The sequence below is a fragment of the Siphateles boraxobius genome, unplaced genomic scaffold (assembly GCF_051911475.1).
Source record: "Siphateles boraxobius isolate OS27281-9 unplaced genomic scaffold, OSU_SipBor_1 41, whole genome shotgun sequence".
Classification (NCBI taxonomy): domain Eukaryota; kingdom Metazoa; phylum Chordata; class Actinopteri; order Cypriniformes; family Leuciscidae; genus Siphateles; species Siphateles boraxobius.
In genome coordinates, this window is record NW_027509042.1 from 5,124,664 (window position 1) to 5,152,618 (window position 27,955).

The window sequence follows — 27,955 nt, forward strand, 5'->3', positions numbered from 1 at the left end:
CCAGCCAGCCCACTGTGCACCTCAAAGTGCAAAGAGATCAGGGAAGATTCAAGCTGAATCTTCAGTAGAGAGCCGAATCCCAAGATACTGTCACCTGTTCTGCAGATAAAGACAAAGGGAACAAATCAGTTGTGTTATTGCAAGGAAGGTAAGGTTGCACCTTAGTCAGGCAAAGAAAAACAAAGCAGTCTAAAGTAATATAAACTACAACAAAACAATGAAAAAGAACAAATCGATATTTTAGTTTTTCGTACCATTATTTTAAGCAAATTATACTATCTTATTTATTAAAAAAGTTAGATCTCTCAATTGACAATTTAATAATGAATAATTTTTTCACCATCTTATGTCAAATCTTTAAATTACCTTCTTTTCGAGGATTTCAAAACTACTCTGAAAGTATAATGAAAGTCTTGAGTACGATATGCCACATCTTCTGAAGCTTTTTATGAGGAACAGACTGAAATTTAATAGTGACTTTAACAGTCATCGGATCAGACTGATGTGTTAACAAATCATTCAAACCTGTCTTGCAAGCTAAAAAATCATCCAATTAATTGAAAAGATTTAACCCAAAGGAACAATTCAACAGAGATTTGAACGATTCCAACACTTCTACCAAATGAATCAGCTCTACTTTTCTCACAAAGTCTCATTTGTACCTACCAAAAACTATTGTGATACTGACAGAATTTTCATTTTTGGATGAACTTACAACTAACAGATAGCATTTTAGTCTCTCCTTGAAAACTCCTTGAATGTGCCTTAACAAACATAAATAATGCATCCAAACTGTCCATATTTTCTACTGCCAAGTGTGCTTGAGAGCTGAGAACTGCACTTTTTCGTAATTTTTAACTTATCGCCTCCTGTGGCAACACACACAGACACTTTAATTCACATCTTCTGTATTGTAGTACAGGCGTTTAAAATAGCAGTAGACCTGTAGTTACACTGCTGCGTTGCATATGGAATTATTAATGCTCAACAAAAGGAACCTTTGTCAGATTTAGAAATTGTAAGCAGAAACAAATCTGTGGTTACAGACATCACATATCCTTACATCTGAGAGATTTCTGGCCCTCCATTGACAGTCCACACAATTACTACTTATTGATCAGCGAACATAAACAGAAGCTCAGTCATACTTGCTTGACGCGTGAGAACAAACCTCATTGGTTCTTACTTAAGCGCAATCATGCTGCATAACACGAGAATTAACCTCATTGGTTCTTGCTGAAGCTCAATCATGCTGCATAACACGAGAATGAACCTCATTGGTTCTTGCTGAAGCTCAAACGTGCTGTGTAACACGAGAATGAACCTCATTGGTTCTTACTGAAGCTCAAACGTGCTGTGTAACACGAGAATGAACCTCATTGGTTCTTACTGAAGCTCAAACGTGCTGCGTAACATGAGAATGAACCTCATTGGTTCTTGCTAAAGCTCAAACGTGCTGCGTAACACGACAATGAACCTCATTGGTTCTTGCTGAAGCTCAAACGTGCTGCGTAACACAACAATGAACCTCATTGGTTCTTGCTGAAGCTCAAACGTGCTGCGTAACACGAGAATAAAACTCATTGGTTCTTTCATGTCAAGCGAACATGCTTGAGCTTCCGTTGACAACTGATGTGTGAGTTGATAAATGTTTCTGTGAATAATAGCCTAAATCTGTTCATCATATAAAGTGATCAAGTCTCTTCAGAAAATTTGGACTAAACCACTCAATACATATGGACTAGTTTTACGATCTCTATTATGAACTTTTTTAAGTGTCACAGAGTTGCATAACTGTCAATGGAGGGACAGAAAGTTCTCAATTTCATTATATTTCAAAATATGGGTAACACTTTAGAATACTGTTCCTTCATTAATGAATAACTACACAGGAACAAATGAGTAACGCACCATTAACGTTCTAGTAACTACTATTAACTATTAACTAACAAGAAACTCTGATTAACAAATTAGTTAGTAATAGCGCTCAGTCGAATGTGGTAGTTCACTATTAGTTAATCAGTAACTACTATTTTTCACACCTCACTGAAGACTACTAAGAACTACTATTAACAGGTTCATAATTAATATTAATAATGCATAATGTATGATATAAGGTACTGGTAACCCATTAGTATCGAATCAAATGTTACTACATCCTTCTAAAGGAACTACTAATAGGTTTTTGTAAGGTTTTGGATAGTAATGACTCAAGTGTTGCAACATCTTTTTAAAGGAACTACTAAGTATTTGGATCAGTATTCTAAAGTGAAGATCATGGGAACACATCTGAAGGAATTACTACTCAAAATCCTACAAAAATCTCAAAAGCTTACAATGCAGTCAATATTAGGTCGTTATCATGTTTTTCACTTTAGAATACGGATCCAAATAAATTTTGCATTATTCATGTTAATTATAAACCTGTATATAGTAGTTCACTAAGGAAAAAATGCAGTTACTGATTAGCTAATAGTGAACTACCACATTTAACTAAGCGCTATAACTTACTAATTTGTTAATGAGAGTTTCTTGTTAGTTAATAGTAGTTACTAGAATGTAAATAGTGCGTTACTTATTTTTCCTGTATAGCTATTTATTAATGAAGGAACAGTATTCTATAAAGTGTAACCAAAATATGTTAATTTGTGTTTTGAAGATGAAAGAAAGTCTTAAGGGTTTGGAACGACATGAGGGTGAGTAAATGATGACAGAATTTTTATTTTTGGGTGAACGACATGAGGGTGAGTAAATGATGACAGAATTTTTATTTTTGGGTGAACAAGCCCTTTAATGTTTCGTGTTTAATATAAATATTCATGTAAGTATTTTTGATAGCTTCCGTGCCATCAGTTCCCATAAACGACCAAAATAGCTAATTGGGTGCATCTGGGCAAAAAATGGGTGCTTTTTGGTATTGTTTATAATTAATGTGTTATATTTTAATTTATGTTATCTTACTATGTTTTAAGTTTTTATTATACCAATTAAGTACAACATCAAGAGTGATCATCTATCTCTCAGTGCCCTACCTTATTGTTGTTATTGTACACTATGATAAGTGTGTTGAAATAATTTTCTGTGGTAATCGACAGCATCTATGACATTTTATTTCCTTTAACACAGAACATTCCATTAATGTACATGTTCAACATTCCAAAAAGCTTATTTTGGATTCCAGTGCTGTTCCTCTCAGGGTCTGCACCTGCCAGAGTCAAAGATGCAGATCAATGGTCCAGTTCAGGCCTCTTATCTACAGCGTTCTATTTTCCAGAGAGTTTAATAGAGACAGGTAACCATAACCTGAACAGAGGATTTAAACAGCTACCCCTAGTACCACTTGACACCATAGAACCCACAGCCGCCAAAGAGAAAAGCTTCTGGCTCCATGACAGCTTGTGCTGCTACACTGGAAGGTAACGCACACCTCTCACCTTCGCTCCGCGTTATATTCCATTGACCCTATTAGTATACAGTAGGGCCTATCTTTTCCATTGTCAGAGGAGTATTGTTGGATGGGTGGGTTACTTGGGCATTCTGTTTCATGTGGCCACATTTTTTAGAGCATTGGCAAGATGCATTTAGTTAATATGGGAACTGCAGTGTTGGTGTTTAGTTTTGCAGGAAAAGTTTCAAACGGTGGCCAAGGATGAATAACCGCATCACACTGCCTAAATTGTTATAGTTAAATTCTCAGCTATAGTTGCCAAATATCTATGACTCTGTACAGTATCTGTATACCTTAAAGGGATAGATCATCCAAAAATGATTTACTCATTCTCATTTTTTCCCCAAACTTGTATGCATTTCATCCTTTTGCAGAACACAAAGAAAGATTTTGTGTCTATACAATGAAAGTCATTGGAGTTTAATATTGTTTACATACAATCCCAACATTTTTCAAAATATATTCGGTAACACTTTACAATAAGGTTCAATAGTTAACATTAGTTAATGTATTAACTAACATGAACTAACAATGAGCAAACAGTATTTATTAATCTTTGTTATTGTAAGTTAATAAAAATAAAGCTGTTCTTGTTTGTTCTTGTTAGTTCACAGTGCATTAACTAATGTTAACAAATACATCCTTTGATTTTAACAACATATTACTTAATGTTGAAATTAATATTAACTAAGATTAATAAATGCTGAAGAAGTATCGTTTATTCTTAGTTCATCTTAACTAATGTAGTTAACTAATGCTAACTTATGAACCTTATTGCAAAGTGTTACCATATATTCTTTTGTGTTCCATAGAAGAAATAAAAAAAGAGTTTGGACCAACTTGAGGGTGATTAAATGATCACAGAATTTCTATTTTTAAACTGTCCCTTTACACATTCTATTCAAGAAACTTTGCTTTTTGCTAATTTTGCATCTTATATGTTCTCTTACTGTTATTTTCTTAGTATTTTTCTCAGATAGATTTATGTTACACAATCGTAATATTTTGCGCTGTCACTGTTAACCATATCCCATGCACTCTGCACCTTTTGTTTATTTATTATTTATTGTACTACTTTATATTTATTTATTTCCTACATTATTCAACTGTAACTGCAATGATCTTGTGAAAGCAAAGGAAACTAATCTCATTATACCTGTTCAATAGCAATGAGGAATTCAGTGAGACTTGACTGATATATATATATATATATATATACACACACACACTATGATATCAGCACAACTGCAGGGTTTACAGTTATTTTTAGGGACTCACATATATAACGGTACAGTTGTGTAGCGAGAGCAGGTTGGACAAAGGTTACAACTGACAGAAGCATCCTTATCCTGCAGTGCCTAGTCTGGGGAAAATGCTGAAGATGTGAAAATGCACCACGGACAGAGATGACATCTATATCCTTCAACTGTGCATGTGTGTGTGCTCGTGTGTGTCTCGAAGATTGATCACCAGCATGTGGGAAAGTTTCCCCGCATGCATCACAGGTACAAACCCATTGTTTTGTTCTAAGCACCTCTGGGGCTGGTCACTATCATGTGCACGTGTACGGGCACATTATACAAGTATTGTACTGTATGTGCTAGATTTTATGCATAATTCTGTGAAAATACTGCGTCATATATCTGAATCATCACAAATCAGTCTCCTGGCTCGAGTCACAGAAATATAATTAGACAATATGCTATCGCTGTCTTAGTTCTCAAGTCGGACAGATAATTTCTGATTCGTAGCAGCACAGAAGCTGTAACATACACATTTTCAAATTAAAAGGATAGTTAACCTGTCATCGTTTACTCACCCTCATGCCGTTCCAAGCTGTAGAATTTTCTTCCTTTATGGTAACACTTTACAATAAGGTGTCATTTGTTAACATTAGTTCATGAATTAACTAGCATGAACTAACCATGAGCAATACTTTTGTTATAGTATTTTTTTTATCTTTGTTACTAAATAAAAATACAGCTGTTCATTGTTTGTTCATGATACTTCGCAGTGCATCAACTAATGTACAACTTTTGATTTTAATTATGTATTATTAACAAAGATTAATAAATGCTGTAAAAGTGATGTTCATTGTAAGTTCATGTTAACTAATGTAGGTTAACTAATGTTATATTTATTGTCAACCTTATTGTAAAGTGTTACCGAAATTATTTTAAAGAATCTTTTGTGACAATTGCCTTCCATTGTATGGACAAAAACAAAACCGGCATTTCTCAAAATATCGTATTTTCTGTTCCACGGAAGAAAGCAAGTCATACAGCTTGGAAAGACATGAGGATGAGTAAATGATGACATTGTTTTTTTCTTTTGGAAGAACTCTCCCGTTAGGTTGAAAATGTATATGTTAGATCTGTACTGCTATGGATCAGGTAATATCTGTCTGATAAAGGGACATTATCCCTTTAAAATATTTGATTAAATTGAAATTGAGTATACAGTGGTTATAATGAACCACATAATTCAAAGATTTACCAACACAGATATTTCAATTTACATATAAACATTTGAGACATAAACTTCCTAATAAAATTTTCATTCCAAACCTCCCTCATCTTCTTGCTCAAATCCAACATCAAACCAAACAACAAACTATTTCTAATTCTAATCATTATCTCACTCCTCAATTCATAAAACTCGATCACAGCACATACTGGCTTGACGGAGAGAACACAAGATCAGCATCGTATTTTATCTTTCTGAACTTCTGTAACCGCTCTATTCACATACGTTGAATTCTTCTCGATCAAACTTTGATTGAAAGTCCATATCCTTTCTATAACAGCATCCAAAGGACATAAATCACATGCTTAAGCCAATCTATAAAAACAAGCACGGAAATACCCACCAGGGAGAACCTCTGGGGTAGGACGGTCCTTCTGTGCGCACTCTGATCCAGGATGAGTGGGGTTCCTCTTTTTGCCTCTGTCCCTCTCTAGCCTTGCTCCTCTTCTCAGCCTGCATTGCAACCAGATTTCTGCACACCCTTGTGTTCTGTTTAAGCTCTCTCTCTTTCAGTAATCTTATGCCTCCTGAGTAACTTGAGACCCACGGTAGCCATCAGGGAGATGCACGCACGCACACACCTTACCTTTCGCATCTGGCTTGGCTTTAAACCTTAGACCAGGTTCTCCTTTCTGTGTGCGTCTCTCTAGCATTCTGTTTGTTGTACTCAGGGTGCTGAAGTGTTGAGGTGTCAGAGGAGGACCCCACAGTGCTGGAGCCAGCAAGAGCTCTGCGGGGCAAACAGCGCTGAGTAAAGGACGGCGGGTCTTGTGCTGCTGCAGAGTAAGCAAACAGAGCAACATCTCCAGGGCGCGAGAGCACACACACATACACGCACTCGCAGACTCACAATTACTCACTCGCACTCGTAAGTTACATAGATGTATAGTACGCAGTTACGCAGACACCAGCAAAGTACATTACTAATACTATTATTGTACTGCATATGTACTAATGCATAAATGCCTTTGTGCATAGAATAATTGGAAAGACAACTTGGAATTTTGACATTTTCAAGTTTATTCTTAAAAAAAAGTGTAAAGGAACAGCACTCAACATTGAAATTACAACTCTGAAACTGTTAATGGTAAACATTGACTTTAAAGCAAATAAATTCCGTTAATGAGTTAAAATTCCCGCATCACATGATATCTGTAGAGACTTGATTATCCCATCAAGCTTTGAATGGAACATCAATCATTGAATGTTGTATTTCACAATGGTTTGACTTTACTTTTAATTGTGATGGTTTTACACACACTACTGTTCAAATGTTTGGGGTCAGTAGGATTTTTTTAAAATGTTTGTGAACAAAATGCTCTCAGAGGCTTGATCAAAATGACAGTAAATTTATGAAATATAATTACAATTTAAATTTACGGTTTTCTATTTTAATATATAATAAAAGGGTAATTTATTCCTGTGATGGAAAAGTTGAATTTTTAGCATTATTCCTCCAGTCTTCAGTGTCACATGATCCTTCAGAAATTCAGAAATCTAATATGCTGATTTTCTACTCAAGAAACATTTCTTATTACTGTTGAAAACAGCTTAATTTTTTATGGGAACCCTGATACGCTGATATGTTTTTTTTTCTGCATTGTTTGATGAATAGAATGTAATAAAAAAAGGTATGAATTTAAAAGAAATTTAAAGCATTTTTTTTAAACATTATAGATGTTACATGTTATATAACTTTTAATCAATTTTATGCATTCTTGCGAAATAAAAGAATTCTTACCCCAAATTTAAAAATTATGATAGCTGGACGGCACCTGCTGAATTAAAGTTAGGGCAGGCAATTCCAGGGAGGGTAGTAATAACGAGCTAGCTTTCCTTCAGAGCGTCTACATAGCCCCTCGTCACAAAACACATGAACGCACAAATTCTGGTAAGTGTCACCTCATGTCTCAAAGCACATAACGTTACAACAATACTGAATGTAAACAACGTACAGAGCTCTTGTACCACCTGACTGCTGCAGATTCATTTTGCAGTTGATAGTGTGACATAGAAACGCATAAATCCGAGTCTGGACGTGATCATCTCTTGGTAGAATGTCACTTGATGCCATCTCGTAATTATGGTTACAACATGGCGTAAATGCTGCATAAGCTCCGTGTTTTGGTTCAGGAGGTACTGTAAAAGGTGGCTGCTATTTGTTTTTGGTTTTTAGTGACTGTCTGTCTACAACTAGTATTCTATTCTGAACATTGCCACACCTTTTAATGTGCAGAACCGCACGCACACACACACACACACACACACACACACACACACACACACACACACACACACACACACACACACACACACACACACACAGTTTGTATAATGCACACATCACATATGTTTCAGCCTCTTTCCATCACATCAGCTCAGGGGGCCTGAATTGGCATCACTGTCAAACACATAAGCACACACGTTTGCACACACATAGAAACACACAAATCACATCACATACATCTCGGGCTCCGTCCTCCCCCATCAGCTCAGGGGACCTGACTCGGCACCCAGTATCGCTGTCAAACACACACAAGCGCGTACGTTCTCACACACAAACATCTGCAGCAGCACTCTGCAGCGATTCAGCCACACAACGCAGTCCAACTTTAAACTGCTTATACAGGAGATCCAGTGCAATTCTGTTTAGGGTCCAGAGGCAGAGGGAAAGGGGTAATTCATCAAGTCTTCTTTTAGCTTCTTGCTGATGTCTGGCAACTGCAAATGAGACATACAAAAGGTAACAATGTAGTGCTGCAGGACACTGATTTGGTTCCAGACAATCTGCATGTCTCTACAAATGTTCAGTAAAGCCTGAGTAAGGGTTTTGAGTAGGTCGCAAAAATGCTGAATGATCTACTGTGAAAAAGGTGAGGAGAAGTTGAATGTCACCCAAGTATTGATTGACGGGATGGCTATACTATGAGACATTGGTGGCTTAAGTGTGCACTGTATCAGTTGATTGGGCATGTGCTAACCTGTCGTACTTTGAACAACATGAATTCATGTCATGCTTTAGTTTCAGGGACGACACAACCATGGATCGTTCATGGGCCGCCTGATGCATGCTGAACACAACAGTGGCTGACGTTTCGCAGTTTCCCAGAGTTTGGGTGCACAGGTTTTTGACCACTTTATCTTGTCATGTTTACAAAGGTATGTCAGACTACTACTGTGATGGTCAATTAGTCGTTCAGCTCGTGATTTGCGCATGAGATTTGACATTTTAAGATGCCGTGTGAAAAATTATGAACAATAGATTGTTGTTATATTACTAGCTGATACAACAAGCACTTGGGGAAGATTGCACGTGGCATATTTAAAAGTTTTCTTTGGTGCACTTGAAATATATGGGATCTTTAAGCACAGTTCTGCTTTGCTTTTAAAGTTAGATCTTTGTAGTTTCATACCGCAACAGTCTCTCCTTCTCGCATTGTATCTTTTAAATGCTGCATTGAAAGTTGGTTGAGTCGTCGTTCAAAATTTGCGGAATAATAATAATAATTTTTACAAAACATTTTGTTCCGCTTATAAACTTTGCGTTTGTCAAAACTGTTAATGAGATGGGCTATTCCTTTCTATTGGGATGTCTTTGTACCAGAATAAGCTGCATAATTTACCATGTTGATAGTCAGAAGTCTCGCTATGCGAAACTACATCCCTCAAACTTTGGGAAAAAATTATTGTCAAAATTACAATCATTATTCTAAAAGGAAATTTCCTATGTGCTGCCCCCTGTATTTGACGGACCACCCAGGCCTACATGTGTACTCAAAAGCGCTAGAGAACTGATCCTTCTGCCTTCCACTCATTTTGTTACATAACACCTGAATTGACTCAGTAGTCTTGTTCTCATTCACTATGTACATCATTCATTTTAAAGCTGAGGTTTCTACCTCTTGTTGTCGTTTTCAACCACACGTGCTTTCAAACAACACGTGACTTTTGTTTGACGCACAATAACCCCACCTGGAAAAAACAGTCACGAGTCAAATTTCATCTAAGCTGATACTAACACAGTTGGCAGTTTTTGTGTCAACTAAAGTAGCTACTGAGAATTAATTTGAGCTTGTCTATGCATATGATAATGGAATATAGAGGACTGTGAGGGGCAATTAGTGCAGTGTCATATTCCATATAAGAGCAAAATCCCACATTCTACATCCCAAGGTTCCTGTGCACCAGAAGGCTGACTGTAATTCATTCTTGACATCCTTGCCAACTTAAGCAGAACTGGTGCCAGGAGGCGAGGGTTCGCAAGATTAACAGAATGAACGCCCAGTCATGAATTTGAAACGGGAGACAGAAAGAGATAAAAATGAGAAAGAATGTAATCTACTGCAATCTTGCCAGACGAAAACAGTAAAGAGGGAAAACTCCTCCAGTCATAAGTTAATTTTTTTTAATTATAATGGAAAGGGTGGTGGACTGATGTTTTGCAGGGGATAGTATTTTGATATTTTCCTGTCTTGAGATTAGTAAATTATTGTGGCTAGTTTAGTAATATATTATTAATTTCATCTAAGTAATGTGTTATATATATATATATATATATATATATATATATATATATATATATATATATATATATATATATATATATATATATATATATATACTGTGTATATATATATATATATATATTTTTTTTTTAGGGATGCTGAATGATAAGAACATTTTGACCGATATCGATAAATCTTGCTGATAACCGATCTATTGGCCGATAAATCTAAAACCAAAGTTTTATATCATTTTTGAGAGCCTGATTACAAAAACAAAAGTCTCACCTGTAAAAGCCATGTCCCAAACACACAATTATAATCTCCTCATTATAATTTTACGTAGCCGATATGACAGACTTGTTTCACTTTACTGTATTTTCCTTTTTGAAGTGATTCCAATCATATTTCAAGCAATTCAAAACCATCATGTTGAACAGTGCACATCTGAAGCGTCTCAGCTGAAGGAAATAATCCAATATTTATCGGCTTTAATATATTAGACACATTTTCTTATCGGGCCGATAACGATAACATTCAAAATGAACCGATACCGATATGGTGCATGGCCAATATATTGTGCATCCCTAATTTAAATATATATATATATATATATATATATATATATATACAGGTCCTTCTCAAAAAATTTGCATATTGTGATAAAGTTCATTATTTTCCATAATGTAATGATAAAAATGAAACTTTCATATATTTTAGATTCATTGCACACCAACCCAAATATTTCAGGTCTTTTATTGTTTTAATACTGATGATTTGGCATACAGCTCATGAAAACCCAAAATTCCTATCTCAAAAAATTAGCATATTTCATCCGACCAATAAAAGAAGTGTTTTTAAAACACAAAAAAAAGTCAACCTTCAAATAATTATGTTCAGTTATGCACTCCATAATTGGTCGGGAATCCTTTTGCAGAAATGACTGCTTCAATGCGGCGTGGCATGGAGGCAATCAGCCTGTGGCACTGCTGAGGTGTTATGGAGGCCCAGGATGTTTCGATAGCGGCCTTAAGCTCATCCAGAGTGTTGGGTCTTGCGTCTCTAAACTTTCTCTTCACAATATCCCACAGATTATCTATGGGGTTCAGGGCAGGAGAGTTGGCAGGCCAATTGAGCACAGTAATACCATGGTCAGTAAACCATTTACCAGTGGTTTTGGCACTGTGAGCAGTCAGCAGTCAGGTCGGCAGTCTTACCCATGATTCCGGTTTTGAGTAATGAAACAGGCTGGGAGTTTTTAAAAGCCTCAGGAATCTTTTGCAGGTGTTTAGAGTTAATTAGTTGATTCAGATGATTAGGTTAATAGCTCGTTTAGAGACCCTTTTCATGATATGCTAATTTTTTGAGATAGGAATTTGGGGTTTTCATGAGCTGTATGCCAAAATCATCAGTATTAAAACAATAAAAGATCTGAAATATTTCAGTTGGTGTGCAATGAATCTAAAATATATGAAAGTTAAATTTTTATCATTACATTATGGAAAATAATGAACTTTATCACAATATGCTAATTTTTTGAGAAGGACCTGTATATAAAATCATAGGTTTAGAGGATTGCACAAAAAAGAAAAAACTAAAATTTCAGTTCCTGTAGGAAGTTTCACATTAAGTACCTCAAATGGTTACACTTATTTTAAGGTGATGTAGTTAACTTAAGGTATTGTACTTTTTCAAATAAGTACTTAGTAATATTAAATAATTACATTACTATAGAGTTACGGTTAGGGTTAGTTTGTAAGTATGCATAATGTACTGTTATTACTATAACAAGTACATGTAGTAACGTGTAAAATAAAGTGTTACCAACCAACTTTTATACTTTCAGAAGATGTTTTGAATATTCTACTGCGGAAGTAATACAGGTTATTTAATAGGAACTTTGTTAATTTTTCACCACATTATTCTGTTATATTTCTTTGTATCATTTTTTTTACCAGTTTTGTTTTAGTGTTCTGATGAGCAAACACCCTTTTTCTTTTTAATTGTCTTAAGTTAAGTGAAGCCGGCTACATTTGCTTTGTTTGCATTGCTGCATCACACCCATTAAAGGATTGAGCTGCAGATTCCCGATGAGGCCAGAAATGATCCACTCGCCCAGAGGGATCGTGTCTATAAAGGGTTCTGGATGTAGTCCAGAGCATCACTCAGATGGAATAAATCAGCAAAAGCCCCTATAAATAGAGATAAAGGCTGTAGTGTAGAGAATTTATAATTTTTTGAGAGACCACTCTCTTGTTACTGAAGCGTCATTCCATCAGCTGAAGATTTCTCAATAAAACAGACCAAGATACACTTAAGGTTCCCACTTATTTTGGAAGCGATCTATCTGTACCTGCCAGTTTTGGAAGCAGCCTGTTAGCACAGCCAACCCTCTTAATTAGTTCTGCAGCGGCTCTCACAGGTGCACGCCAGCTCTCCAGAGTCCTTTACTCTTGTATCAGTCTCACTCTGTGGAGCCATCTGGCCAGCCTATTGTACAGCAGCAGAGTAGTCCCACAACACCAGTGTTGTTTGCATTGGTTAAGCAGAAGCAATCTGGAATGCAAAAACAGCTTATAAGAGAATCAAGGTTTAAACTGAGTTACCTGAAGGTAGACGTGCCCCTCCTGATTATTCTGGAAAGCATGGGCTGATATTGTTTTGGGCAAATTTCCCAGAACAAGTGGTTTCACACTAACTTGCATAAATTGCAATATTCCTTTTGACTTTTTTCCATCTATAAACTTCTAACATTCATGCTTGTGTACTCATTCTGTCTTTGGAGACGCTGTGCGCAGAAAGAATGATTACAAATATTTGCTGCTTTTTTTTTTCAACTTTTTTTTTCACATGGACAAATGTATGAATTGCCAAGTGATTGTAGACCTTCTAACTGGACAACCATTTAAAATAACAAACAAAAAAACATTTACCATTTACCACTTAAAAGTCTGGGGTCAATAAGACTTTTTTTAATTTATTTAAATGAATATGTTCATTCAGCATTACACTAGATCAAAAGACATTAAAGACATTTATAATGCTACCAAAGATTTTCATTTTAAAAGTAAATACTGTTCTTTTGAACTTTCTATTCATCAAAGAATGTTGAAAATAAAATATCACTTTTCTTAACTATTTTCATCATTGATAATGATAAGAAATGTTCTTGAGCTCTAAATCGGCATATTAGAATAGGGGAAGGATGTGGATCATGTGAAGGATTTCTGAAGGATAGTGTGACACTGAAGACTGGAGTAGTGATGCTGAAAATTACATTTTAAAATGCATTAAAATATACAAAAAGTTCTTTTTTTTTTTATAATTGCAATAATATTTCAAAATATAACTTTTTTTTTACTGTAGTTAATCAAATAAATGCAGCCTTATAAGACACTTTTTTTCAAGAACATTAAATAATCTTACTGACCCCAAACATTTGAGCACTGAAAATTTATTTTTGTTTTTTTGTATCATCTTTTTCATTTAAATCTATCATTTGTGAAATATTTTACTTGGAATTTTTGCTTCTGCTCTCTCTCTTTAACATAAAATTCACCACGCTGCATATTTATTGACATTCATAAATTTTTAAGTGTGGCTTAGGTGTCCAACTACTTTTTTGCGGCTACTGTAATATGGCTATTTTGTGGCGTGTCAAGAGTTAAATGTCTCTCGTCTGTGTAGTCTTACATGTGAAATGAGACTTAGGCTATTAAGGTCTACAGTTTGTCTATAGTATTTCACAGACCTGCCCGAAGCAGACTGTCTATCACCTTAGCAACACTCTCACAGTCGAAGGGACACAGACCAGGCTGTGCTTTTCTGCTGTATGCGATCAATAAGTCTGCGAGTAATGGAATGGCTCCATTGATTTTATGCAGTCCAATTCACTTACAACAAAATTATGCTTTCCATAAACAAATGGGTTTTAACATTTACACCTCTTGGGTCTTTAGTTTTACCCGCATTGATTCTTTAAATACTAGTTTGTTTATGGCCTGGTTATGAAAATGGGTCATGCGGTAATTTTAACATTGAAACTGCAGCATGTTGGGGGCATTTATTGTATTGCTTCACTATTTTTTGTTTTGCAGAGACTTGCTGTACATCTCGTAACTATAGGGGACAACCACCTGAGGGGGATAGCGCACCCAAAAATGAAAATGGTCATTATTTATTCACCCTCATGTTGTTTCTTTCTTCGATGTTGAACACAAAGGAAAATATTTTAAAGATTGACAGAAGCCAATGACAGAAGCCAATGACTACCATAGTTTGCCCAAACATACAATATCATTTTTTTGTAGGATAGTATTCACAAAATTGGCCAAAATATAACAGTTTTGATAGATGTTTTCTGAAACCTGAATACAGAACCATTGCTAGAGCTTTTATGAAGTTGGACTTTGATTCAAAACCTTATATATCCCTTGGGACAACAATCCCCTGTTCGACTCCTCCTGCAATGACTCCAGGCCGCTAGAGAGAGCTGTCTGCCCTCTCCTGTAATGACTCTCCCAGCCACTAGGCAGCACCACCTGCTGCTCTCTGTGGGGAAACTGTTAGGCTGCAATTGGAAAGCAAGAGCACACCGTGTAATAAATCATCGACACATCTCTGGGTTCCAACGATGCCTGTCAGGGACTGCAAGTGTAGGCTTGAGTAGGACAGGTGCTGGTGGAGACTGAGGCTAGGCTGGTAGGACTGGAGCAGCTTGAGATATGGACTGGGTTGCTGGGACTGGAGAGACTTGATGAGCAGTCTTAACTAAAGAGTTCACAGCAGGTGGTGCAACCTAGTGGCCTGGAGAGTCATTGCAGGAGGAGTCTTACATCCCTATGTAAGGAATTTGGTGTATAATTATTTACTTATGGAAGCATTTTCATTGTTTAAAAATTAGTGAGAACAAAAGTGTTATTTCAGTTTGTCCTTTGGCTGATTGTTTAGGATTTCTGTCCTTTTCTCTCTAGTGACGTTCCCTCCGTAGTAGACATGCTGCTTGTACAGATTCTGTGTGGTGCTGAAACCTGATCTAAGGAGCCCTTGTGTTGTTGCACACTGCCCCCAGAGGACAAGAGCAAAAAATCATTCGCTTAAAGGAAAAGTGTTTAGAATAAGCCACTGATGCACTTTTATTGGATGCTTTTAGATCACATTCACGTTTGAAACAAAAAACATACAAATAAAAATGTCCTAATTTATGCATTTAAGTAAAAAAATCCCTTTAATATTAGGGAGTCAAGAGAAAATTAAACCTCTTACCCTTGATCTTAAACTATCTATAGTCTTTGGGTCTGATAAGTCTTTTTTTGTTGTTGCATTATTTAAATTCATGTTACCTTAACCAAATTTAATTATTATCTCTGACATTTCTGTTGCTTTCCATAGGAAAGATTCCCTGTTGGAGAGAGACTATGCTGAGCTTGCAGTTGGTGATGAAATATTAACTCATGGTAGATATTTTAAGACTTCACATATATCTGGTAGGTTAAAAGAATCATGCTGTATCTAACATCAATACAGCTTACATCACTAGACTCAGCAGGAGACACGGTGAAATAGATTTATGATGGAGGTTATAAATCTGAGGAGGTTTATGATTACAGAATGACAGAAAAACTGATGAGTTTAGACTAAGAGGTTGGAGTTTCAACTCAGTCGGTCTCTGGGAAATCCTTTCCCTCTTTACCATATTCTTTCCCATAGCGGCCCATTTATTTGTTTTTTTTTTATTTGTTAATATAACTTCCCCCATGGATTTATTCTTAACATATCAGTGATTTAGTTGATAAAATCCAGATTTTTTTTTTTTACAGAAAATAACTGACATACGCAGCTAAACCCAATAGTATGTGGCATATCTGTGGTAAACAAACACAGGCGGTTAGGACAGTGTGAGTGAAGTATGACTCGACCTCCCTCTGGTTCACCAGTTTTCCATCTCTCAGGGTGGAGGGTGTGGCTCAGGAGTCCGTGTTCTTGGATCTGAGTCCAGGCCATATGGCAACTGAATGCTTGGGAGCTGAAAGGAGATTTGAGGAGATTTGAATACTTTCATTAGTGAAGTGTTGCATTCTAAAATAAAATAGTTTTTCTTTTTCTAAACAACATTACAAGCAGCTATACCAGTATGTTATTTCCAGGTTAGGGCATAATTATACAGTATACATTGTAGAAACTGTCAGAGTATATATTTTGCAGATAATAATAATCATAATACAATATGATGTAGCTTGTGGTTTCAGAATTGCAAAGCAATGCTTTGAAGCATTCTGATATGGCCAGGTCAAATTTCACCCCCAAATCAAAAGAATAAAAATTACTATTATTATGTTCATTATTATGTATTTTATTATTTATATATACTGTATATATATATATATATATATATATATATATATATATATATATATATATATATATATATAATTTTTTTTGCATTGTGACTTTTTGTCATAGCAATTAAGGACAGCAGTAGATTAATATTTAAATTGTTTATAAATCGTTCAAGTACGATTGCAAGTATACATCATAGTAATTTAATTTCAAATGAAATGTTATTAAAAACAAAGAAAAAAAAACATTACGACCGAACCAGATGATTTTAATTATTGTAATTTGTCATAAAAATAAAATAAGTAAATAAATAAATAAATAATGATAAAAAAGTTCTTAAAATAGTTTTGTTTTCTATATAACCCAGGCATTTATTTGTGAGATTCACCCATACAACCAAAAATATGATCTTGTTAGACAGTGAAAATACATGTGCATTATATTTCTGGGCACTGCCTTTAGAGGGCATCTATGCTCTCCTCTTCAATGAAACATTACCTCATTATATTTCAGGGCACTGCCTTTAGAGGGCATCTATGCTCTCTTTTTCAATGAAACATTACCTCGGGCAGCACCAGCACACAGAGGGATTGAGATTTCCAGATTTTAAATTCTGTATTTGTAGCCTAATAGCAATGCTCAAGTAAAATGAGCTAGAATATCCTTTTTATAGCCTATGCAAATCGATTCCTGACCCCATTGAGTGTCAGTCAACATTCATATAAATGATCAAACTGAAACATATACTGTCCAAAAAAAATTTGCATTAGAAAAGAATCATTCTTTACTCTGGAATGCAGCTACTGTGATATGAGAGCAACACAAACATAATCAATATTCTATGAATAGGGTGAATTAGGAATGATTTGCTGGCGAACAAAATCTTTCGCATAACCTAACCATAGGTGTCATATTTGATCCCACACCTCCCGCTCCCTGTCATCTATTCTCGTCTCTTCTGAACACTCTGTCCTCCTCCTATTGTCACTTAGACACACAAATTCTCTCTTTCTCACCTTTCACGCCCAACTCTCTAGAGCTTATGCCAATATACATTGACAGTCTTTATACACCAGCCTTGTCTATATCGTCCTCTTAGACACGCATACAGTTCCCCATGTATTTTGCTCCCAAAGAAATGGCTATTTTTAGCACACCCTCATCACTGTGGAAAGTGCGGAGGACTATACGCTGAGCACTTAAAGCGGAATGAAATCAAAGATGCCACCAGGCACCTTTCCCTGAATGGTTTCAAGCTACCAACCTTCTCCTCTGGATGAGCTAATAATATCGACATCAAAAAGCTCCTAGTGTTCTGAAACAGTACATTGCTGTCATTAATTCCTTTTCTAAAATGATCTGCAAAATAGTAGCTCTGAGCAACTCTATGACATTTAGACAATGCACGACAACAAGGAGATCCATTGAAAGGAACAAGCAACACAGCTTTCGGGTTTCATATTTCATCTTCATTGTTGTATTTGCTTTAAGACAGTATTGATCATTTGGAAGGGTTATATGCATGTCTTCATCCATAGATTGTCCACTGGTGGTGCATCTTTTAAAGTGCATCTTTTACATCCAGTAACACTGAAGACATTTTGTTTTTCAGTGCTTTACATCCTAAAAAACATGGCTGCGTTATAGTGAATATTATAGACCGGATCACACTAACAGGAATGTAAAACCTTCACTGTGTTGGGGGTTGTCCTTTACAGCCAGAATGGGTTGAAATAAACTACATTCAGCTCTCTGCCAATTGAGGTGTTTGTATAAGTCTAGACTCCCTCGGTTTGGCTGTCGAGCACAGGCTATCGGGTCTGAAGAGCTTTACACACACACACACACACACACACACACACACACACACACACACACACACACACACACACACACACACACACACACACACACACACACACACACACACACACACAGGCCAAAGGCAATCAAAGTATGGTACAACATGTTCTTGCAACTTCACCATATTTTAAACCTCACAACAAAATTTCAAAATCTCACAACAGTACCTGTTTATGCCAACATGGAATCTAAATATTTACTTGCGTAATAAAGTTCCTGGATATATTGTGTATGTTTAAACAATCAGAAAAATTTGGCCTCTGAAATGATTTTCCTTTTCTGCAACGTACATTGGATAACATTAACCAATAGGCAAATGGGTATTTAGGCATTGTTTTGGCAAATTCACAATCAGGTTTGGATCTTTTCATATCAAGTGCCAGCCTACATTTCCCCCCATTGAAAATGCTATTTCACCTGAAAATGTATCACATTACTAAAGTAAAATGGGTTGTGAATATTGTTTCATGTTGACTTAACATTAAACATTGCTAAAAAATAATTCATTTAAAATTGTTATTAGTATTTCATTTTATTTAAACCAAATTCAATTAAATTGGAGTAAATATGTGTGATAAATGTAATATAATTAATAATAGTTATACAGCTTTATTGAAGGTGGTTTTATGGTTATATACTGTAGTTTTGATTGAATTTGGCCTTTAGGGGATAGTTCACCCAAAAATGAAAATTAGCCCATGATTTACTCACCCTGAAGCCATAGGTGTATGTGACATTCTTCTTTCAGACGAATACAATCGGAGTTATATTAAAAAATGTCCCGGCTCTTCCAAGCGTTATAATGGGAGTGAATGTGTATATTTTTTTGGGAGTCCATCAAAGCGCATCCATCTGTGATAAAAGTGCTCAAAACGGCTCTGGGGGATTAATAAAGGCCTTCTGAAGTGAAGCGATGCGTTTGTGTAAGAAAAATATCCATATTTAAAACTTTATCGACTAAAATAACTAGCTTCTGGCAGACGGCCGCACACAAGTCGACTTAAGCCAAAAGAGTAACACTTGCCGATGACGATGTACCGCCTCTCGCGGGTCAAACAAACAGGGCTTGGCAACCGCGTTCGTCATTACGTTGTGCATCAATTAAGTTTTAAATACGGATATTTTTCTTACACGAACGCATCGCTTCGCTTCAGAAGGCCTTTATTAACCCCCCAGAGCCGTTTCGAGCACTTTTATCACGGATGGATGCGCTTTGATGGACTTCCCAAAAAATATACCCATTCACTCCCATTATAATGCTTGGAAGAGCCAGGACATTTTTTAATATAACTCCGATTGTATTCGTCTGAAAGAAGAATGTCATATAGACCTAGGATGGCGTCAGGGTGAGTAAATCATGGGCTAATTTTAATTTTTGGGTGAACTATCGCTTTTTCTCTACCCCTGTCATTTTTTTAAACAAAAATACTGTGAAGACAAAAAAATTGATTGCATAAGTTGATGTACATCCTTCTAAACCGTGGCAATGCATGGACTGATTATAAGATGCTAACAAATATGATTTTGTGACATTCAATGCTGTCATTTAGCCTTTCTAATGACATTTAGAAAATCAACATACAATGCAATCGTAATGCGAGAAGCCAGTGCACCTGCAAGCTAAGCAATGACTGCGGTTTTCACAGATGTGGAAAAAGGAAGGCTTCAAAGAGGTACTGTTATAGCCCTGACATTTGACACAGCCAGGTCTAGCACCAAAATCACAATATATGTTATTGCCACACATTAAATATGAAGTTACAATGACAATGTGTATTAGGATGATACAACTGATTCACCAACAGCATGCTGTCCAATGTCATGCATAGAAAACCTGCTGTTTGCCTGCATTAAAGCTGAAGTGTGTAATTTCTGCTCTCCTAATGGAATTACCAAAATTATATTTTCAAAACAGACCTTCAAATCTGCCATTACTCAGACAGACAGATAGTTTCACACTTATATCACACCATTGGTTGAGTCAATTTTGTGGTGTTGGGCTGCTTAAACAGAGCAAAGATTTGAACGCACTACAGTGTTTTGGGGAAATCAGTCCATGAAGGGATTAATTACAGCTTAGATCAAATAAATTATTTGAACATAAAAAAATACACACTTTAGCTTTAAAGCATCCAAACACGTTTAGTACATATCTTAGGCACTGGCTATGAACCGTATGGCGACATTCAGTTTCATACACTTTGTTAAACCTACCCCAACTGTGCGCGTTGCAGTGATGTCTATACTCTGAATTAAAACAAGATAACATAATTAGCAACAGCTGTGAACGCACAATCTGCTTCTAAATTAGCAGCATCAGCGCATAGTTTGCTAAAAAATATAAGAGAGATGAAGACAAAGGCACCTGCAGCCCAGGTGAGATACTGAAATAGATGTGGGTGAGAAACCTAAGGATGCACAGTCATGTGCCACACCAAATGATAGAGCCAAATCTTCAATCCATGCATAAACAGTCAAATTTTGTCTAAAGAGAAGCATGAAAACAATTAGATGCTCGAAATAATGGCTATACTTGATACAATATAGTGGCTATACTGCCTTGATAATGGCTATACTTGATAATATAAGTCTGAGGAGAGGATGCATCAACTGTGGCTGGAGCCAGAACTTTTGTAGATGGTCAATCAAATAAAGAAGATATTGACTTACATAGTTTCCAAAGCTCTCTGCTGATTCATTGTTAGAGATAAAACAGTCTTTAATGCAAGAGACAAGAGACCTGTGTAATCCTGTATATCTAGATTTCAAGGTCACCTGAAACTAAGACAATCAATGTCCCAGCAATCAATGCCCTAATGCTGCACTGTCTGTCCAAATGCAATGCTGAGTGTCTTTTTATAGATTCACTTGCAAAACAAAACCTGAAAAAAGCACCTTTGGATCACAATAAAACAGATAAAAATAGATGAACCTGTATATATGTATATTTACAGAGCAAGATACATATTGTCGTAATATTGACTAAGTTTCTGTTTATCACTTTCTCTTGAGCTGAAAATCCATGCCATTTAAGATTGAGGATTGAGGCCATGCAACTCTATAATACCAGTGCTTTTTCTCGATCCGAGCCAGTTAAAGAAAAGACAAAACATCTAACACGCTTTATCAACACCTGAAAATTATTTCAAGATGATAGACAAGCCAGTGATTAAAAATAATCTGACATCATTGCTACAAATATGCTAGGGGACGTTAAAGTGTGAACTACAATATGGCTCATTAAGTGGCAAAGTTATTTGAATATCAACTACATTTTGGACTATCTCTGCAGCTCGCAGAATATATACACTGAACAGTATCCTCTTACATACATCAAGCATTTTTTTTTTCCTGTGGCACTAGGGTGTTATTTTGCTTATTTTTCATTTAGCATGTTCTGTATGCTCTTTATCCCGAAAAACTGCAAATAAAAATGGTTAAAGAGTGATATGAGATGAGAAAAGAAAAGCCGTTGAACAACAGTGGACACAGACACTGCAGACTAAAAATAACATAAAATATGACATGTAGACATTCGTATTGTCTTCAAAAGCTTTGCAGAAGGATAATCAAGGAGTAGATACAGGTGTTGTCCATACATATGTATTTTGGATCCACACACAACTGTCGACACAGAAGCAGGCCGCTTCAATGACATTCCCAGCTCATCACAATAATAACACTAAAATAATAGACAACCGTCTTGACTCTATGTGAATATTGGTGTCCTTAACAAGCAGCATCAGAGTGGATGAAACTTCTGTGAGTATTCTTTGTATCATATATGTGAACTGCGTGTGACGGCAAACCTTTTTAACAGCAGATGAAGCACACAAATGACGTTTCTTTGGCAAAGCTTGGCTTTGAGAGTAAGATGTTGACTGAAATATATTGACGCTCATGTGCTGTTTATTTGTGTTCCACAGTTCCATATAAATACTTGGCTCCTGCTCCGGATAAGGTGGTGGATGATGTAGATGACTCCAGGAGAACACTGATGAATACTTGGATTTTGGATGGATCTGGATGTACGGTTTCAATGAGGTATTTGAGATCGGAAATCTCATGTTAATAACAATCCTCCTTCAAATACGGTTTACTAGTCCTTTTTAAATTCAAGTTGGACCTGCTCCCCAAATGACTAGACGTCTGTCAGCATTTTTTTTATATTAACATAATTTGTATTGGCTAAAGTGCAATTGGCTGTCTTAAGGTTCTCGTCCTGAATGTCCTCGTTGCTGTTGTTGACACCTTCTTGGATCTCAATGTAGTCGGACTTGCTGATGGTGGATCCACTTCGACTTCCCTTCAGCTCTTCTTGGGAATCGGCTTTGAGGGCGCTAGCCTGGAGATACTGTGCTTGCTCTTCACCTTCTGTTTCTCGATGGTAGAAGTAGTTAAAGTTTGAGACGATGACGGGCACTGGAAGGGCAATGGTCAAGACGCCAGCGATGGCACAGAGAGATCCTACAATTTTTCCTCCAATGGTTGTGGGCACCATATCTCCATAACCAACGGTTGTCATTGTAACCACAGCCCACCAGAAGGCATCCGGGATGCTGTAGAACTGCGACTCGGGTTCGTCAGCTTCTGCGAAGTAGACAGCGCTAGAAAAGAGGATAACTCCAATGAAGAGGAAGAAGATGAGTAAACCTAATTCTCTCATGCTGGCTTTGAGTGTTTGGCCAAGAATCTGAAGTCCCTTTGAGTGACGGGACAGTTTGAAGATTCTGAAGACTCGTACCAGTCTTATAACCCTCAGAATGGCAAGAGACATGGCTTGCTGCCCTTGCGGCACCTCTTCCGGTTTCTCCGCCAGCTCCGTTCCCAGTGTAATGAAGTAAGGAATGATGGCCACCACATCAATCATGTTCATTATGTTCACAAAGAAGCTGGCTTTACTAGGGCAGGCAAAAAAGCGAACCAAGAACTCGAAGGAGAACCAGATGATGCATAGCGTCTCTAGAATGAAGAAAGGGTCTGTGAAGTAGTTGGATGTGTAAATGGTTGTGAAGTTACTGCCGGCAATGGTGATTTTGTGCTCCTCCTCATCGCTGTGGAAGATGGGCAAGGTTTCCAGGCAGAAGCTGACTATGGAGATAAGGATGACCATGACTGATATGATCGCTATAATCCTGGCTGGCCCAGAACTTTCTGGATACTCGAACAGCAACCAGACCTGCTTCTGAAACTCATTCTCAGGCAACGGCCTCTCCTCCTCCTTGATAAAACCCTCGTCCTCCCTGAATATCTCAATTGCTTCATCTCCGAGCTCATAAAAACGGATCTCCTCCGAGAACACGTCCAAAGTGACATTGACGGGTCTCCGCAACCTTCCGCCCGATTGATAATAATAGAGGATGGCGTCAAAGCTAGGTCGGCTTCTATCAAAAAAATACTCGTTCCTTAGCGGGTCAAAGTACCTCATGCGCTTCTTGGGGTCCCCCAGTAATGTTTCGGGGAATTGCGAAAGGGTCTTGAGCTGCGTCTCGAAACGCAGACCCGAGATGTTGATGACCACTCGCTCACAGCAGTCCTGCTCCGTTCCAGGGTCATAGTCCTGAGGAAGACCAGGGTGTGCTGCCACCTCATCTGAGGGGTCGCCCGTGGCCACAGTCATAATGCAGGAGGGTGAGGCCTGCACTTTTCACTGAGGCAGGGCGCCACAGGGTGGGAAAATGCAGGGTGGGAATCCACACAGAAGGGGGCTTGACACCGTAGAGCACTAAGGGCCACAGCGTGCTACTGGATGGGTCGACTGAAAGACAACAAAGACAGCATGCGGATATCTTTAATATTGTGTCCCTGTAAAAAATTATAGGATAAATAAGTTATGACACGTATGTTTTTACAGTGCTTTAATTAAAATAAGTTAAGCAATAAGTTATACAAGATTCAACTCATTTTTTAAGTCAGTTTAATGTAATTCAAGTTGAAATGTTAAAATTAATTATACTTAATTTAAGGCAGTAACTTTTTTTTTTACAGTGTAAGGCTTTCTGCAACAAAAGAAGGGTGAATACAGGTAAAGTGATACACTTTCTGATAATGTGTAATGCGCTAGTGTTTAAAAATAGGATGCAAAACATTACAATTCTAAATCATTTTAATTTTAAAATAAGTGTTTTTATACATTTAATATTTTGTCGTTTTCTTCTCTATATAGTGCATTGGCCTTTGCCTGCTTTCACTCTAAAGGAATAAATAACTAAGAGAAGTAAGGGATAAAATGTTTATGATGACGTTTCTTGGACTGAAACGGGTAAATCTTCCTTATTTTTTATGAATTATGTTTATCATAATACAAGTATTTCCCTAGTATAGTAATCCTGAGAGATACCACACATGCCATAAAAAATTGCAAAGCGTATGCAAAAGAAGATCTAAAAATATAGCGCACAATTTATATAGAACAGCATGTTTAGTTACTGTACATTCACATGCGAAGCAGTTCCTTGTTCTTCTTAAAGAACCACAATATAATGAAACTCTGCGTCAAGCCATATCAGTTCTGTGTGCTGTTCGGCAATGGTCAAATATCCATTGACATAAAACTGCATCTCTCACAGTGCTGTCATATAAAAGAGGCCCTTCTCTATGAGACATGCACATCCTACATAACTATGCTGCATCCATACAGCGTGTGCAAGCATGTGTCCCCCATCCCTTTCTCCTACTTGAAATACCCAAACATTCAAAGAACCGCAAATGGCATGCTGTTGTTCGTACATATTTGCTGGGATGTTGCTTGTCCCAAACGGTGCCAGCGTGCTTTAAAATATTCAGCAGAAGCAGCCTATGAAATATTAAACTGCAAGAAAATACATTTTAGACTAAACAAGACTTGGTGGCCCCTCTTTCTTTTTACTCTTCAGATCCCTCCACATTATATAATACATTATATATATATATATATATATATATATATATATATATATATATATATATATATATATATATATATATTGATAATGAAACAGACATACACATAGCAAATCAATTAATATTAAAGCTTCCATATATTCAATAGTCCAGAGTACATAATCAGAAGTGAGACATTTTACCTGCTTGGATAAACTTCTAAATCACCCCTGTGGTTCCTCAGGTTCCCAGAAGTCACGGCAGCCTTCTCGAAGTGAGGATAGCAATCCGGCTTCTGTGTGACCGATGAAAACGATAAACTCATCTGATTCCTTAAATCCTGACTGCTGCTGTCCGCTGTAGCTCTCTGCACACCGGCGTATTGTGCATAACGGGGCAGGCAGGGAGGAGGGGCAGAGAGGTACAGTATGCGGGTGTGTCCTCATCCACCCCAAAGCTTCCTGACCGCAGGTTTTTTGAGAAGGACACCGAGGAAAGGACACGAAAAAAGCATTTGATGCAAAGGAAGGGCGGTCTCTTCATTCCACATTTAAGGAGGCATTAAGCAGGTCGCCACAGTCTTTGCTAGACAGGTTGCAACAAACGACAGTAGAGGTGAATGTGAAACATTTGCAGAAGACACAGGTCAGGCTTGTCCTGTAAGTAAGTAATGGTGATCACATCCACTAATTGGGCAGGCAATGCGTCACATTAATGGGAAAGCTCTTTGTGAGTGACTGATAAACTACTGATAATTGCACAACTTATGAGGGTCAATGACAAAGTATGTCTGAGATAATACAATTTTTCTTGAATACGTGATTTAAAAAAAAGTTTTGAAATCTATTTCAGTACAAATATATAGATAGACAGATAACCTTAACACCATATATAATAAGTACATGTAGTTAATTAATATTAATCAGTACTTATTTGAGTAAGAACAATGCAACTATGTCGCCTTAAAATAAAGTGTAACCATATATATATATATATGAATAGTCAAGTTTTCTTAGTGTTATTCTATTTGATCTGAACAAAATGTTATTATATTTTTTTTTTCACATGATTTAGATATTGAGTATTAAATAATTTAAAAAAAATTATATAGCGCTTTTCTCGCCACTTAAAGCGCTTTACATAGAAGGGGAATCTCCTCAACCACCACTATACATTACTTTATATATTAGTTGGTTAGAGCCCACTGACTTTGAGTTGGGAGACAAAAGTTTTTCAAAGTAATAGAAAACATTTCCCTTTTACAGCTTTCCCCCCAAATTACAAATAATTATAAAAGAATATGACAATATTTTCAGGCTTAGTGAGCCCCCCACTCCCCACTTTTTTTTTAAACTCTCTGGACAGTTTTTTAATTTTTTTTTCTTTAAGCCGCATAATAATATCTAAATTACCAGTAAATTAGAGGCTGAATGTTCATAAAAGAGGTGTGTTTAAGTAATTGTCTGTATAAATTGTGTTTTTACGTCACTGAACCATGAACCAATCTAATTCAATTATTAATGTTGTAGCATCATCTCTTAATGACAAGTGATGACACAATCACTGTAAAATGTGTTGTCTGGTATCCTTAATTTGTATATAGTTTTATTCAAGCCATTTTTTTTTCATTTGACTAAATCAATCATTTGGTTTAATCAAGGGTTAGATTGTTACTAGAAAAATGTCCCTAAATGAACCAGCTGCACCTTACCACTTTTAAAAATGATTGTAATACAGGAAAAACGCAAATTCTATCACGTTGTCATGTTGACATGGGAACAGATGCAAAACATTAAACATAAGAAGTGATGCAGTGACAGACATCTCGAATCTCTTCCTACCTGTCCGTCTACCTCGCTTGCCGACGCGTCAGTAGTTGTGTCATTATGTTCACGCAACAAGCCATTAGTCAGCTAGTTAAAGTGTTAAATGGAATCTGCAGTCAATCGTTGCTGTGCATACCAAAAGACTCTTGGATTACAGTCCGCGCTACCACTCCTCACTTTATCCGCAGAGTGGGCAGTTTAAAGGGGACGCGTCGTCACGCTTGGTGTTTTCACGACCCGCATCGTCAAAATGCTATTAATTTTTTAGTCTTAATTTAGTCTTGTCTCTCACAGTTGCTGGTGATCAAATATGATGCTTTTTAAAAATTAAAACACCTTTGCCTCCATTTGTGTATTTCCCTTGATAGTATGCGCATCAGTATAAGCAGGACGTTCAATTGTATGTATATAGCCTATATATGTATATGTATAGGCTATATGTGTGTATAAAGCCTCCCTTCTATGTACCATTTTTTGATGTCAGTGAAATAACGAAATGGAATAGTGTACTGTTTACTGCATACTGCACAATATACCTGCCCAGTTGTGGAATTGTTTAGAGTATATGCAATTATGCACAGATACTGTAC

The 27,955-nt window shown here is 36.7% G+C and overlaps 1 protein-coding gene and 1 long non-coding RNA gene across 4 annotated transcripts; one reads left to right on the forward strand and one right to left on the reverse strand.

The window, feature by feature from the left end:
* The first annotated feature begins 44 nt into the window (after positions 1-44).
* Positions 45-26,415, forward strand: LOC143706238 (uncharacterized). The gene is made up of 9 exons (XR_013192954.1): positions 45-148; positions 3,275-3,416; positions 4,804-4,953; positions 6,625-6,757; positions 8,997-9,133; positions 14,574-14,645; positions 15,868-15,962; positions 22,605-22,722; positions 25,784-26,415. It is a non-coding gene; the product is annotated as an uncharacterized LOC143706238 (long non-coding RNA).
* Positions 15,587-27,549, reverse strand: LOC143706237 (potassium voltage-gated channel subfamily A member 2). Of its 3 annotated transcripts, XR_013192953.1 has the most exons (4): positions 27,381-27,543; positions 25,743-26,124; positions 22,488-24,436; positions 15,587-16,501 (listed from the first exon to the last, which is right to left on the reverse strand). XR_013192953.1 is itself a non-coding variant. In XM_077197927.1 (3 exons), exon 3 carries the CDS (start codon positions 24,296-24,298, stop codon positions 22,820-22,822), a length of 1,479 nt encoding a protein of 492 aa, XP_077054042.1. In that variant the 5' UTR covers positions 24,299-24,436; positions 25,743-26,124; positions 27,381-27,549; the 3' UTR covers positions 20,432-22,819. The 3 variants fall into 3 exon arrangements, 2 of the variants coding, with proteins under 2 accessions (XP_077054042.1, XP_077054041.1); XM_077197927.1 differs by lacking the exon at positions 15,587-16,501 and having other exon boundaries at positions 20,432-24,436; positions 27,381-27,549; XM_077197926.1 differs by lacking the exon at positions 15,587-16,501 and having other exon boundaries at positions 20,432-24,436; positions 25,743-26,196.
* Between the last annotated feature and the right edge of the window lie 406 nt (positions 27,550-27,955).